We start from the raw sequence: 13,997 nt of genomic DNA, 5'->3' as shown, positions 1-13,997 counted from the left end.
GAGTTTTTGTAAAGGTTGTCCAACCAGTAGAACCAGTTAACTGTAAGTCTGTCCTTTGAAAGAAACATAGGTAGTGTTCATTGATGGCAAACATTGTACATGAAGAGGTGTTTTGTCAGTTTATGTTAATCAAAATCAGAAAGATGGAATGTAATAAATCTTGAGAAGCACTCATGAGTCACAATTTCTTTGCAAATAGGTTATGGGTGGGTAAGAATTTAAACTGAAGACACACAGATATTCCACACATGAAGGAACCCAGGAAGAACACTGAAACTAAGCAGACAGAGTCAACTCTCAGACACACAGTGACCACAACAAAACCCACAAGTTTAAAAAACTCAATTCTTTTTTTATTAAACTTCTATCTTTATGCAATCTGTATATATAAAAGTTCTAAAGCCATCAGCCTGAAACTAAGACAGACAGTGAGGCGATCACGTGTTTCAGTTTAGTCCTCATTATTCATTGAACAGCGGCCTGTGTGACAGACGTACATTAAGAAAATCGTAAAAACAGGAGACATGATGAACACAGAGTGACAGACGAAAAAAAAGGACCACACAATGGTGTCTTGTGTAGCAGGAGTGATTAGAAGTAGTCCATGATAAAAACGAGCTTGTGGACCTTGTTAAGGAGTAAGCATAATAAATAACATCAACGTTGGTTTGCCCACAGTTGAGGCTGTAATAGTCCTCTTTGTGCTCCACTGATAAATGACGCGACACTAGCACCAGGCCTGTTTTTTTTTTTTTTCTCAAAGAGGTGGGCGATATGTGAAGATGTGTTGGGGTGATGGCATTTCCCTGTCCAAATGTAAAATTATAGTTGTGTATGTGTAACACTGTTCATTTCTTGAGTCTGTAAACCATCCTCTCATTTGTTAATAAACATATCGACCACATATGAGGAATATTTTTGATTGGTCATTTGAAACATAGCATATTTTTCCATCATTATTATTAATTCCATTTTTTTTTTTTTTCTCTTAAATACAATATTTTACACGTCAGATTAAATACGGCTTAGTTTGCATGATGTGTGTGTGTGTCTTGGGGCCAATGTAGTGGATGTTTGTTTATTTACCCACTCTGTGCTTCTGGCACGGTTTCTTGTGTTCTGTGATGGAGGGCTGGGCTCTCGATAGAGAACCGTATACTCAACGACACCTGCAGGGACCAACGCATAAGGTGTGTGTGTTTTCAGTCACTATCGCTGGTCTCGCTGCTGGGGTCTCCCTGCACCTTGCTGCGGTGCTGCATGGCACGGTGGTAGGCCACCTGCACTGACTTGCGGATGTTGGATTTCCTTCCCTCCAGCATCTTCTCCTTGTCCAGCTCCTGGTCCACCCCGAGCGGCACCAGCTTAGAGCGCGGCAGCCACTGCCTGGATACACACAAACGCATACTTGAGTGTTAAATCATTTCCAATTAAACAGAGGTACAGTACATTGAAAACAAAAAGCTCTAAACTAAATAATAAACATTCCTCTGCAGGCATTACAGGCCGAGTGATACCATGTGGAAGATAAATTGAATAAATAACTTTAACTCTTGATTTTAAAAAGGGCTACGAGCTGAAAGCAGTTTAAGACGAGGGTCATCAAGGCGGTTGAGAGTGACACTGGCTGTTGTCATCATCATGTTGTCAACACGTTTTTCACATTTCACAAAAGCGAACATTGAACATATGTGACTGCGCAGCACACGGTGACCTAAAATACGACCTGTTTTCCCCCCTCTTCTATTCTAAAAAACCACATTTGCCCTATTTCTGCTAAATGTGCTGTCGTCTTGTGCTTTTGTACAAGGAGTGCGGTTTCCATTGAACTACTGCCAAAGTTACTCGTGTGCACACATCCCGTAACAACAGAAGCCTGTTTTGCTTGCGTCTTACTGTGCTTACCGTTTTGGTGAAAAAAATAAAATAGAAATGTCAGAACAAACAAAGAAGAAACCAACGATATAATGATTAGTGATGATAGGTTTAGTTAATACAAAAAAGATGGGACAAGATAAATCAGAGCACTGACCAAGTTCTCTTGTTGTCAAAGAAGAGGACCAGGAACAGGTGCTCCCTGGCCTCCTGGGTCATTTGCTCCCCTAGTTTCAGCACATCCAAAGGTGGGACAGGGATCGGGACACCGCGGTGGAACACCCCCTCCCTGGGCATCTTCGGGTCAATTATCTGCAGGCAGACGGTAACGAGAGGAGGGTTAGACATACGGTCATTAAATTGCAGAATCTCCTGACTTGGTCTTTGTTATTTGCAGTGTCCAATTGTGTCTCACCAGAGCAGGATATGAAGGATAGCCTCTGCACTTCGCCCACACCAGGTCCAGAGCTTCCAGAGAAGAATAGTCATCAGAGGTCATCCAGCATCCGGACCTGGCCCGACCACGCACCACTGACAGTAAAAGAACACAGGAACAGGATGACATTCACCATTGTGCAATCTCACTTCTAGCTAAATAACGGGTGTGTACACACACTGTTTCAAGTGTTTATTAGAAGATAACCCCTTTTCCTTTGGAAATTGTGAGAAAAACACAAAAAAATAATCTGTTCCTGTAATGGGGCAACTGGGCTGGTTGTGAAAGATTCAGCTCCAACAAGACTGGGTGAGAGCTGGGTTGGGCTTCCTAAACAAAAGGCCTTGGTCGTCATTTGAGCTTGAAAATTCAACACGTTCACACGGTGAATGCTCAACTCTTTATCTGCATTTTCTTTTGTTATGTTATCAATATCATGGAAAACACTTTCAGCAGCTGCCATGTGTATGTCTATTGATCATGTTTGCAACTGTGCAGGTCAATGCACTGCAGTGTCCGATTCTCAGCTTTTAGTTTTCAGTAGCTTTGGGTTTTTAGTTTATTATTAACTATTGCAACATTAACCACAGACAAGACAATAAGTAGATGTGTCCTATCACTGCATATTATAATATATTTGCATTGTGTCGTGTCATTTTGCAGAAATACTGTTGTGCTATGGTTTTGTGCCATAAGGACCAATTCTGTCCTATCCTTTGTATCTTTTTTGGAGGAATAAATGGGAAGGTTTATTTTCTTGGCATGGATTGTTGCCCCAACCAAAGTTGAAAAAGTTAATAAATCATGAAAACCAAGGGGCATTGAATGTTTAATTTTTTAAATTGGGCGCCAGGCAAATGTAAAATACATTATAAGTCACAGAGCAAGCTTTAAGAAATGTCAGTTATTTATATCATTTTGATCAGTAAATACTGCTAAGTCTGAACCAGTGTCATGACAACATCATGAGTAATCTTTTTACTGGTATCCAAGACACTATGTCAAATCATATCAAATCAAAGAAAAGCTGACTGCACTCATACCAGATCAGCAGATTGCCCGTTTTGAATTTCCATCTACTGTGCATTAACATTCAAATCATTCTGACAAATCTCTCACGGTCTACATTCATTGAAACTAATTGTGTAAGCACTGACACATAGATGTGTGTGTGTGTGTGTGTTTGTGTGTTTGAGGAAATGAAAGTGTGCTTACAATGTGAAACACTCCGCGATCCTCCAACTGAGTAGGAATCATTTTCAGTGCCCGATGTCTCCTCACTGCTGTCCTCCTGGAAAGCAGAGCGAGAGAACGACGCCTTTCCTCTGCCCTGCTTAGAGGGGGTCGTACTGAGAGAGAGAAGAGACACGGGACTATAAAGATCCATAGAACTTTAATACAAGTGTTTAAAATATGAATGATCAAAGAGGTTATCAACTATTAATGTCAACACCATAAAATACAGCTAACCACGCTTTAGTAGTTGCTAATACTGACTGTTCTGGTAAACAAGAGGTTGCTGGTGATCTCATTTTCTTTTATACTTTATCTGTTTAGTGCTACTAAAACAATTATTACATGTTTAATCCACGCATAAAAGCCTTAATACCACTGAGATCGGGTTGGCTGACGCTACTGCCACATCATATCTGAAAGCACTTTAAAAAAGGGATAGTTCAACATTTCTCAAGTCAAAGTTCATGCATACCAGCACCTCAAAAGCTCAGTAATTAACACACTGTATCTTGGTTTCTTAATCCATACATAAACAATAATGTAAGAACGACAAGATGCTGTTTCACAGGGATTTACATGTTTCCTGGTGACCAGGGGCCGGGTGCAGTGACTTCCTGGAGTCTCCGCTGGCTGCCTGGCAACATCAAAGTGATGACAAGACTCCAGGAAGTCACTGGAAAGCAAATAAGCATATTTAGCAAAATGTCGAACTGTTCCTTTAAAGCTGCATTAACTGATTTTTTGGGCCTCTTGGCGGCAGAACTCCTCAACAGGCTTGCAGACACACTGTCCTGACATGATCTCGCCTTATGAAGTTGGTATGGCTAATGTGTCTGCTGTACAGTGGGTTCATCTGGGCCTGTTCACTTAAAACAGCTGCCTGGAGCAGCTGGAAACAGGGCTGATGAGTGCTGGGAGTAACCCATTCGTGTAAATCTGCGCTGTAAAATCCAAAAAATGAGGTCATGTTTGTGCACTAATCACCTGGTCCGGTCAGAAGCTGCGCTGCTGCTGCTGCTGGTTGTGGACTCCGAGTCTGAGCTGGAACGAGGGAGACGGGACTCACTTCTGTACACGCGGAAGCTCTCCGTTACTGGCTGGTTTCCTCCATCGAAACCGTTAGTTGGCAAACCTGAGGAAGAGAGAGAGAGAGAGTGAACTGAGTGTGTGTGTGTGTGTGACTCAAAACTTGTACATTAACGTTTATTATGCATATGTCTACTGTACGTACCTGGGAGCAGGTCGTCATTGTCACTGTCGCTGTCAGAGCTGGAGCTGCTGCGGGGGCTGCGCGGCCTCTTCCTCTGCCTGCTTTGTGACAGCAGAGGTAACTGAGGGGGACCGATAGGGCTTTGGCTCAACCCCGTCCCAGCATAGCCAGCATCCCGGTTCTTGGGAGGGCGTCCTGGCCTTTTGGGGGGTCCGGCCATTTTTTGGTTCTTCTTGGAGAAGAGGACAGATGTTCGACGGCCCACCTCTGGAGCCAGGGCAGACGAGGACACACTCAGATCTTGAGGAGGAGCGAGGTTTAGAAGTTAGAAATGCAAGCAAATGCTTATCATGTTATTGTCCTTTAATAGCCGTTATCAATTTCATGCACAATAATGATATTTTACATCTTCCTAGACGCACCTTTTCCACCAATCTCCTGGCTGCTGCTTTCCCCCCCTTCATCATGGTGTCCCAAAGAGGATGGGTGATGGGGGAGGGAAATACCCCGGTCTCCTCCTCCCACAGACTCCCGGCCCCCCATAACGGAGCCTCCCTCCCGCTGGTGCGCAAGCTTCCTCTTGATTACACTGATCTCCTTTCTCAGAGCTTTGGCTCTACGAGACTGACCAATGCTGTGCTTTCCCGAGCTGACCTCATCAAGACGCGCCTGTAAGTAATGCAGCTGCTCTTCCAGCGGCAGCCGTCGCCTGTTCTCTGGCAGGAGCAGGTCTGTGAGGGGCGTAGAGAGAGAAAGGCGGTTAGAAAAAAGAAAAAGGTGAATAATTATCAAATCAAATATGACAACACTAACAAATGGAAGAGATGTGGGCTGTTTCCCTGTGGATGTTTGGTAGAATTCCTGAGCTACCAGACATCTGACAACATTATGCTAATTTGTGTAATATTGGTATATGGTGTACAAAATTCAGCATGTCCGGTATGTCTAATACCGTTCCATTGCTCAACACTCGTGACAAGGAATGTATTGTAACTGACATTCAATCACTCAAAGGAAAGAAAAGACAAACACCAACAATAACATAGACCTAGCCTCGTAAGCTAAAATATATATTTATTCTTACTACCTTTCCCTCTTTTTTAAACTTAATCTCTACTACACCCATGACTCATAGTCTGCCCTCCTATACCTTTGTGCCATCTACACTCCTCCTATTTCTCTCCCACCCTAATTCTTTCTAGGGCTGTCCTCGACCAAAGAAATTCTTCGTCGACTAACACATATACGATTTTGTAATTGACAGAGCTGTGCGCTTTGAGAGGTGTTTAAGACTAGAAAAGCACAATATAAATGTAGTTAATTAACCATCTGTAAAACTGAGTTTCTCCACAATTAATCCTGCAAAAGCACCACTTTAAATCTTGTGTTTACCATAAATGTGCTCAGAAAATTCTTGGAAATAAGTAATTAAGCATGAATAAGCATAAAAAAATGACTAATCGACTAAAGAAATCTTAGTCGACTAAGACCAAAACGACCGATTAGTCAAGTAATCGACTAAGAGGTGGCAGCCCTAATTCTTTCCACTATTTCACTCACATTTGTGTGATGATAAAGTATACATTTTCATCTAGTCAGCCAAAAGTGTGTAACCATAGAACATATTGTTTTGTCTCCAAATGCAAGGTATCAATTTGCCACCAAAAAGTGGTTGGACAACCTAGAAGTTTCTCTGCAAAAGATAAATCATTAGAAAATTGTGCCTGAAAAAAATGCTTCATCTGCCATAAACCTCCATACCTTCTTCATTAGAGGACAATGGCCGGTCTCGTTCTCTGTCTCTGTCTCTGTCCCGCTCTCGCTCCCGTTCCCGTTCCCGCTCCCGTTCTCGTTCCCGTTCTCGTTCCCGTTCTCGTTCCCTCTCTCTGTCTCTGTCTCGGTCTCTGTCTTGGTCACACTGACTGTCTGGGCTCGGCTCTCGGGGGAGGTGTATACCAGCCTCATAGTCAAAGCCTATCCGTTCAGCGTGGCGCCTGGCGGTTCTTATGACAGCCCCGCCCATCTCCCTGAGCCGCAGGGCAGCGCGGTAGAAGACTGTGTCCTTGGCGTTGTACTTTAAGCAGTTGTTGACAATGAGGCCAAAGTCTGCCTCAAATGCCTCAAAAGTGAGGTAGTGATGGGACTCCAGAAGGTTCCACATGGTCTGGAAGTCCATTGGAGTGTCAATGTGGTCCAGGTAGTCTGGCACCTGGACAGTAGAGATCAGGCAAAGGCATGACCTGTGTGCTCTAATAAGCTCTTGTATATGTACAATGACTTTTCAGTGCAGATGTCAGTGTGTAGAAGTCAAACAGAATACGTATTCGAAATGTTGTGCCAAAAATTAAATGATGCATTGAGCGACATGACAGCCAATATTTGTTTACTTAAACACAATTTGTTTTGGCAAGGATTCCTTGTATCAAAGCTACTGAGCTGTAGCCTAGAAATCTAGATGCACCCTAGCGGCAGCAAATGTAATTTGCAGCCAGGGGGGTCTAGGCACTCTCTGTTGACTTGCGAGCTGGAAAAACCAAACTCTAGTCAGGCCAATCACATCGTGTATAGAGTCGGTGGGCGGGCTTATGGCTACTGCTGCTGGGAACAGCGGTCTTCTGGAAGACTTGGAGTTAAGCTTTTCTTTCAGAAAAGAACAAAGAACGGCACAGAAATCATTCTTAAAAAAGGAAGATGTGTTCAGAGTTTTGCTGACCGGATACGGCAAAAGTTTAATCTATCAACTAGCTCCGCTACCTTCTTCGTTGCTCTGCCTGGTTGTAGCGCTATCCTATTACGTGCTGAGGGAATTTGAAAGACAACCGTTGATCCCGCCCCTCAGATTGAGCCCTGTCAATGGTGAGTTCCCAGACCCAACATCTTGATGTGGGTCTGGCTTGTCAGGCCAACTGAGCTGGGATATTATACAAATAAGTTTAACAATTTTTCATAATCATTTTATTATAAATATAGTTATAAATAAAATGCAAATAGAAAAAGAAGTGAGGTGCAATATATAATTTAACATACATTATGTACCAATTTAATCTGATGTGATCAGATTAAAAAAAATTACATTTATATGAAAGGAGCACACATAGCTTAAGTGAATATGCTCCTGAGTGTGTGAGTGTGTGTGTGTGTGTGTGTGTGTGTGTGTTTACCTCTGCCAGCGGTACAGGCTCAGTAAAAAAGTTGTTAATGTCTCTTTCCTGTAACTGCTCCAAAGTACTCCTCAACAGCACCAGGAAGGGAGTCAGCTGCATCTCCAGCGCCATCTGCTGCACCTTAATCTAAACACAGACATCATTTATTTTAACAGTGTACACCTGCTCACTGAGTACAAAAACATAGACAAACATGCGAGTTACACTTTACATGAACGTGTCATAAACATTATAAACAAGTCCTAAACGTTTATGACATAACGCTTCTTTTAGTAAATGTCATTTGGTTTTTGTCATGACAAGTTATGGTTAGGGTCCATGTGTCATGACAGTGTCATATGTTCATGACAGTGTCATGTCACTCTTATGTAGATACCTTCAAGTGTTACCAAAATTTGTAGTAAGAACATTGTATTTGTAAATCCAATTCAAATGTATGCATTTACCCACACACTCATATGTGACTGTGCTAAACCGCCAGTAGCGAAGGAAAGCATTGTTTTCTGTGTAAATATTTTATTTGGGTAGCACACCTAAACAGTGGATTAATGAATTGTGAATTAATGTGTGTGCACTCTCATGTAGATAGGAAGAAAATAGTTAATGAATGCATTGCTGATATGCAGCCGATACTTAAATGTGTCAGAGCTTCCTGGCAGCACCTAACCCTTCCACGCCCCCCAAGACCTAACCACTAAAAACAAACTAGTTATTGAGACAGTGTTTCATTGCCTGCACAGAAGCAAGTCCAATCCAAAGAAAAAAAAAAAAAAAGAAAAACATAGTGTGTGCTATGGCTAGCGTTAGGGTTTTTAATATCAGTTAGTAACAGACATAAAAGGTAATTCATATCTCACCGTCTCCCTTTTGAGTTTTTCCCTCTTGCGGATGAGCTCCACCAGTAGCCTGGCTCTCTCCAGGTCGTGTCTAAGTCTCTGCCATGCCTTCAGCTGCTCCTTTAAAGCAGAATGTTTCTCCTCGCTGTCCCTCTGCAACACCAACACACACACAAACCCACAAACGTGTCAGACAACTGCATGAGGCAAGAGCAGAACTACAGTAGCATATACAATCACATACAATAACACAAGTCACCGGAGGGAGCTGCGACGGAGGTTGTGGTGGGAGTGGGTCGATGTGTCGTTGGGACTGCAGATGGGTTTGGAGCCGGCGTAGCAGAGGTACGCCATTACGACTTTGCCTCTTCAGGGTCCAATAGCTGTGAAGTCGCTGCATGAACTGGCTCTTCCTGGGTACCGTCAAGTTACTGGTGATTTTGCTCAGCCTGCAGAGAAACAAACACTACTTCAACTCTTGCTGTCTTGTCTTGCCATGTCATAAAAGTAAAGCTTTCGTGATTGTTATAGGGAAAGACCCCCCTGTTCCAGGAGGTAAGGGCGATTTACAGAACAGCACTTCTAGAGCAAGCAGATATTAGTATGCAATTAAAAAAACACAAGGACCCACAATAAGTCAAGTGATCATTTTGGTTCAGGTTAACCTGCTGGTCCACATAGTTTCGTGTTAAAGGGTTACTAGTCATATATGGTCTTGGAGCACACACAATACAGGTAAAACATGTAGTGTAGGTATGTACCTATGGGGAGGTATGCAGGGCACAGACACCACTGGCGCAGCAGCTCTCCTTTCAGCCAAGATCTTCCTCGCTCTTTTCATCTTTAGCCTGGACTTGGCCTTCGCCCTCTTGGCTCGCTCAGAGCTCCAGCCTTTGGAGTCGTCATCATGGCCAATGCTGGGCTCGTCATCCTCCTCCAGCTCTCCTTCACTGTGAGACGAACCCATGCTGGCGCCGCCCACTCCTCCCAAAGGCCGTGCTGATCCCGGAGGCGTGTGGATGTCACAGTAAGCTGTCTTGCGGACGCTGAAAGAGGTGCCGTTGGCCCCAGTCTCTCTGACTGGCTCCATTTTCATGTAGAGGCCCGCCTGCTGGGCACAGGTGACGTGGAAAGCCGTGTAACAGTTGGCTTTGTGACACTGGATGCAGGCACCTGAACCACGCTGCTTGCAGATGTAGCAGGTGAGCTTCCAGCGTGCAGGAGGAATGTGCTCAATACTGTCGATTGGCTCCAGAAAGACTGTGTTAGCGAAGCAGACCTGAGGGAAGGCAGCAACATTCACTTTATTGCAATATTCTTTTTAAAAGTGCTAGGGTAGTAATGAGATAGCAGACTGACTGAGCCCTGTTAAACTGCACATAAACACTGATGTTAATCTATTCATCTGGGTGTATATCATTTTAGTTGTGTTTTGCATTCTATAATTTATGCATCTAGTGCTTTATCAAACCACTGGCACTTAACATGCTGAACAACCATCCATATATGTACAATACAGCATCCTCACAGTCCTAGACTGTCAATACAGTTAAATCCTTATGCACCCACTGAGGAACATTAAAGCAACATTGAGTCTGAATGAAACAGACTAATGCTAAAAGCTGTGTGCACTACAGACAAACACAGCAATGCGGAGTACTGCAATATCTGCAAAATGATGCAGTTCTGATCAAGAATGCATGTGGTGGTGTATGAATTTTACCTCCGGGATCCAGAGGGCACACACAACGTGTGCCCAGCGTGCATCATCTGTCTGTTTGAAAGCACCTCCCTTGTTGGGACAGAGAGCACAGTCCACAGCTCTACTTGGCGACTGCAGGCAGCGCCGACATAACCACTGGCCCTCTGGGATGTATGGAACACCATAGCATTCTTGGTGCACTGCCAGGTTACACATGTCGCAGAACAGGATCACATTGCTGTTCTGACACTCGCCATCGTTACAGATGCAGCAGACAGCATCTTCATCGATTAGGGTACTGGGGTCAGCCTGGGGGAAAAGAGGATAACGAGAGATCAGAGTTGGACACATTCTATATGTTTCTAACAGCGTTCTAATATTGTTTTTTCCCTTAGCTTCCAAATTCAGGTACCTTGTTGTGGCTCTCAAAGTACGACTCCTTCTCCAGGCGATCCATGAGGTACTCAAAGACTTCCTGAGGGATGGGTGTAACACCGTCACGCCGCCGCTTGTCGTTCATGATGTCAAGCCAGATGTAGTCTTCCTCGTCAATGTCATACTCGACCTCCTCATCCAGCTCCTCCACAGACTTATCAATGTACCTGAGCACCAGAATGGGAAAGTAGAGGAACATGTCTTATACATATATTATTACATAATAGTACATGGGTAGAAAAATAATGACAGAATCTGAGGTCAAATGGATTTTCTTATACATACACAACGAGCTGTACAAGTGCAAAAAAAAACTGTGTAAATGTTGCTTCAAATATTTGACTCACCACATTTCTGTTTAACAAAAGATGCCTTCGCTATACATGCACCCCATTAAATTGCCTGCCATGTACTTAACAATAATCTTGCTTCTAATTCTAATTCTTACCTGCTATGTAAATTATTAATGAACCAGATTATAATTCTTAATGCAGACCTGTAGTAAGATGATGGTCGAGGAGGGGCATCGGGTCTCTCTTGGTCCAGTTCTCTGAACACAGCCTCAGGGAGCTTGACTGCAGGGCCGGACAGAGCGCTGTGATGATGAGATGAGCCATCCTTCTTCTTTTCCTTACTCTTATGCTTCCCAGACTTTGGAGTGGATTTGCCCCCATTAGAGGAAGGGATATCTGGCCGGTCCTTGCCACTACCTCCTACCTCGCTGCCTCCAGCTCCGCCATCACTACCGTTACACACCCCTCCGCCGCTACCACCAGTACCAGATGGAAGTGCATCCTCTGCATCACTGTCTTCCTCTGACACCACGTCAATGTTCTCAAAGATGCTAATGCGTTGGATGCGTCCTTGAAACTCCAGCTCCACCATGCGCTGTGCCTGGGCATAGGTCATTGTCTCTCTGCCCGGGGAGTGAGAGTGATCTGACCGGTTGGGGCTACCCGGTGTGTTCCCCCCGTGCCCCGGTCCTCCACCTCCCTTACCTCCACCATCGTCCGTATCACCTGACCCGGCCAATGAGGCGCGAGGAGGCCGTCCTTTTCTCTTCTTTTGGGGCACAGTCTGTGCAGGAGTTGGGTTATCATGGTCATAGTGGTAAAGGTGATACTCAATGCCACTGTAGCTCTTGTAGACTTTACGACAAGTCTCCACAGGACACTCGTAAGGGGGCTTGGTGGCCCGCAGATTGTGACAGAACGTCTTTACATCAAAGTCCAGTCCCATTGTGCCAACAGCCACTGCTGCGACAGATGCTGTTCAAGTTTACATCTGGGAGAGAGGAACACAAAGGAGAACCATAAGAGGATAAATTCCAGAGATTTAATTACAATACATTAGTTAGATAGTAGCTACTGTCAATGAATTGTAGCACTTAGAGACACCAGTCTAGACAAGTTGTGCACCTGTTATAGTGCAGTCACGTGACCATGTCCCTCACTCCCAGTAGGAAACAAATTGTTATGTTTGGCTCCCAGTAGCAGGTGCATTTAGGTCAATATTTTTTGCTTATGTTCCCTGCTAACTGAAGTTATATCAGGTTGACGTGCAGTGAAAACAGACGGCATAACAGTAAGCCTAGTTGCCAATAAATTACAGCTTGTTTACATAACATAAAACAACAGTGCACAGGACGAAATTTTGATTGATGATCCCAAAAATTAACCATAGAACTTTATAATCCAGCTAACGTTAGCCCTAGCATTTCACTGATGCTTTCTCCTCAAACAATGAAACATTGTAGCCTGACGCTGTTAGCCAGCAAGCTAACAGCAGCTAGCAAACAACAACACCAGTTCACTATCCAAACAGCATATACTACAGTTACTACTCACGAGTTAGCTAACGTTACAAAGTAGCTAACGTTATTGCTTGCTTCCGTTAATTGGTCATCTTAATCGACGCTCTGTGTTTCATTCAGCTCAACAATAACGTTACACTACGTTTTAATTCGCGTGCTAAATTGTAGCTCTATCCACAGGGTAGACGTTAACGTTAGCTACATAAAGAGGAGTGCTACTTAAACGTTGCAGGGTTTTTTTGCATTAATAATAACAAACAATACACACGAGTGTTTAAAGTTAGATACACTGTAACAGCGTTTCCCTCCAAAATGACCTCACCCCGTGTATCCCTGAATCTGAGCAGCAAAATGACAGTATTACTAGAATTCATCAGGTTATCGTTACCACACTACTACAGCATGCGGCACAAGGTATATTGCTTAATTAAATAGCTAACGTAAGTTCGATCAGAAAATTCTCTGTGGCGAAATAGCTGTGAAATGTTGTGCGATGCGAGGAAAATAGGCAGGCATGCTTAGGGCTTTACTACTTCATGTTTTCAGGTTACAGTGGGTTAAGATGAAACACGGAAATTGCCACACAATTCTACTCTGAATAACCTTTTAATTGTTAAAATGTGACCCAATTTTTTCTGACAAAACCAGCCTTCAACCGTTTAACGCTACAGATCTGGACTAACGTTATAAACACTTACTACTCCACGTTCCCCAAGACTGCGTGCTTCGGAAACCTCACACCAGATCGGACGGGTTGCAGATCGGTTTTAATGCATAAAATAATCCCAGATGAGATTTACAGGACGCGTAGGTACAGTGAAATGTGTTTATAAAACAATATAATATCCCGATCATGTCATTGTGTTGGGAATAATTCAGGAACTCGGTTGAACAAAAGGGGCAACCGTTGCTGTAACGTTACGCCGTAGACGCGGGTTGACACATTCGCCACACAAAGCAGGGTCTATTTCTCGGCTTCGGTGTTAAAATAGAGCCTGTTTGCACGTTAACCCATATTTCATAATACTACAAATTATATTCTGTTCGGAGAGTTTATGAAGTAATTTATTTTTCATTTCTACTTGACCAGTACTTTCCTACATTCGTGTTGTATGTTGCGAATCTGTAGCTTTGTTTCAAAGATGTCGGATGGACTGAAGTGAAAACATCCTGGCCTGACTGCGCGTCACACTTTTAAACAAGTCTCCAAACACTTGAACGCCCTCTAGTTATATATTATTTAGAATTCATTGGTTGCATTTATCTTAATGGTTAATCGTAACTCCATGC

General features: G+C 43.5%; 1 protein-coding gene across 7 annotated transcripts; it reads right to left on the bottom strand.

Annotated features, from left to right (window-relative positions):
• Nucleotides 1-327: 327 nt before the first annotated feature.
• Nucleotides 328-13,893, bottom strand: brpf1 (bromodomain and PHD finger containing, 1). 7 transcript variants are annotated; one of them, XM_028583331.1, is made up of 16 exons: nt 13,809-13,893; nt 11,391-12,178; nt 10,872-11,061; nt 10,481-10,768; nt 9,519-10,036; nt 9,002-9,206; nt 8,779-8,910; nt 7,919-8,047; nt 6,519-6,966; nt 5,180-5,488; nt 4,779-5,057; nt 4,532-4,679; nt 3,527-3,660; nt 2,291-2,406; nt 2,033-2,187; nt 328-1,386 (listed from the first exon to the last, which is right to left on the bottom strand). In XM_028583331.1, exons 2-16 carry the CDS (start codon nt 12,131-12,133, stop codon nt 1,203-1,205), a joined length of 3,978 nt encoding a protein of 1,325 aa, XP_028439132.1. In that variant the 5' UTR covers nt 12,134-12,178; nt 13,809-13,893; the 3' UTR covers nt 328-1,202. The 7 variants fall into 7 exon arrangements, with proteins under 7 accessions (XP_028439132.1, XP_028439127.1, XP_028439133.1 ...); XM_028583326.1 differs by lacking the exon at nt 13,809-13,893 and adding an exon at nt 13,406-13,630; XM_028583332.1 differs by lacking the exon at nt 13,809-13,893 and adding an exon at nt 13,406-13,630 and having other exon boundaries at nt 9,017-9,206.
• Between the last annotated feature and the right edge of the window lie 104 nt (nt 13,894-13,997).

The sequence above is a fragment of the Perca flavescens genome, chromosome 7, assembly GCF_004354835.1.
Source record: "Perca flavescens isolate YP-PL-M2 chromosome 7, PFLA_1.0, whole genome shotgun sequence".
NCBI lineage: Eukaryota > Metazoa > Chordata > Actinopteri > Perciformes > Percidae > Perca > Perca flavescens.
Note: the sequence above shows the minus strand (reverse complement) of the source record. Positions and strands in the feature narration are given on the sequence as shown.

Excerpts from the sequence above, each read along its gene's own strand:
- brpf1 (XM_028583331.1), bottom strand. The coding sequence starts at position 12,133 with ATGGGACTGGACTTTGATGTAAAGACGTTCTGTCACAATCTGCGGGCC. Across the intron at positions 11,062-11,390 it reads CGACCATCATCTTACTACAG|GTACATTGATAAGTCTGTGG; the intron begins GTCTGCATTAAG and ends TCTGGTGCTCAG. Across the intron at positions 5,489-6,518 it reads ATTGTCCTCTAATGAAGAAG|ACCTGCTCCTGCCAGAGAAC; the intron begins GTATGGAGGTTT and ends CGCCCCTCACAG.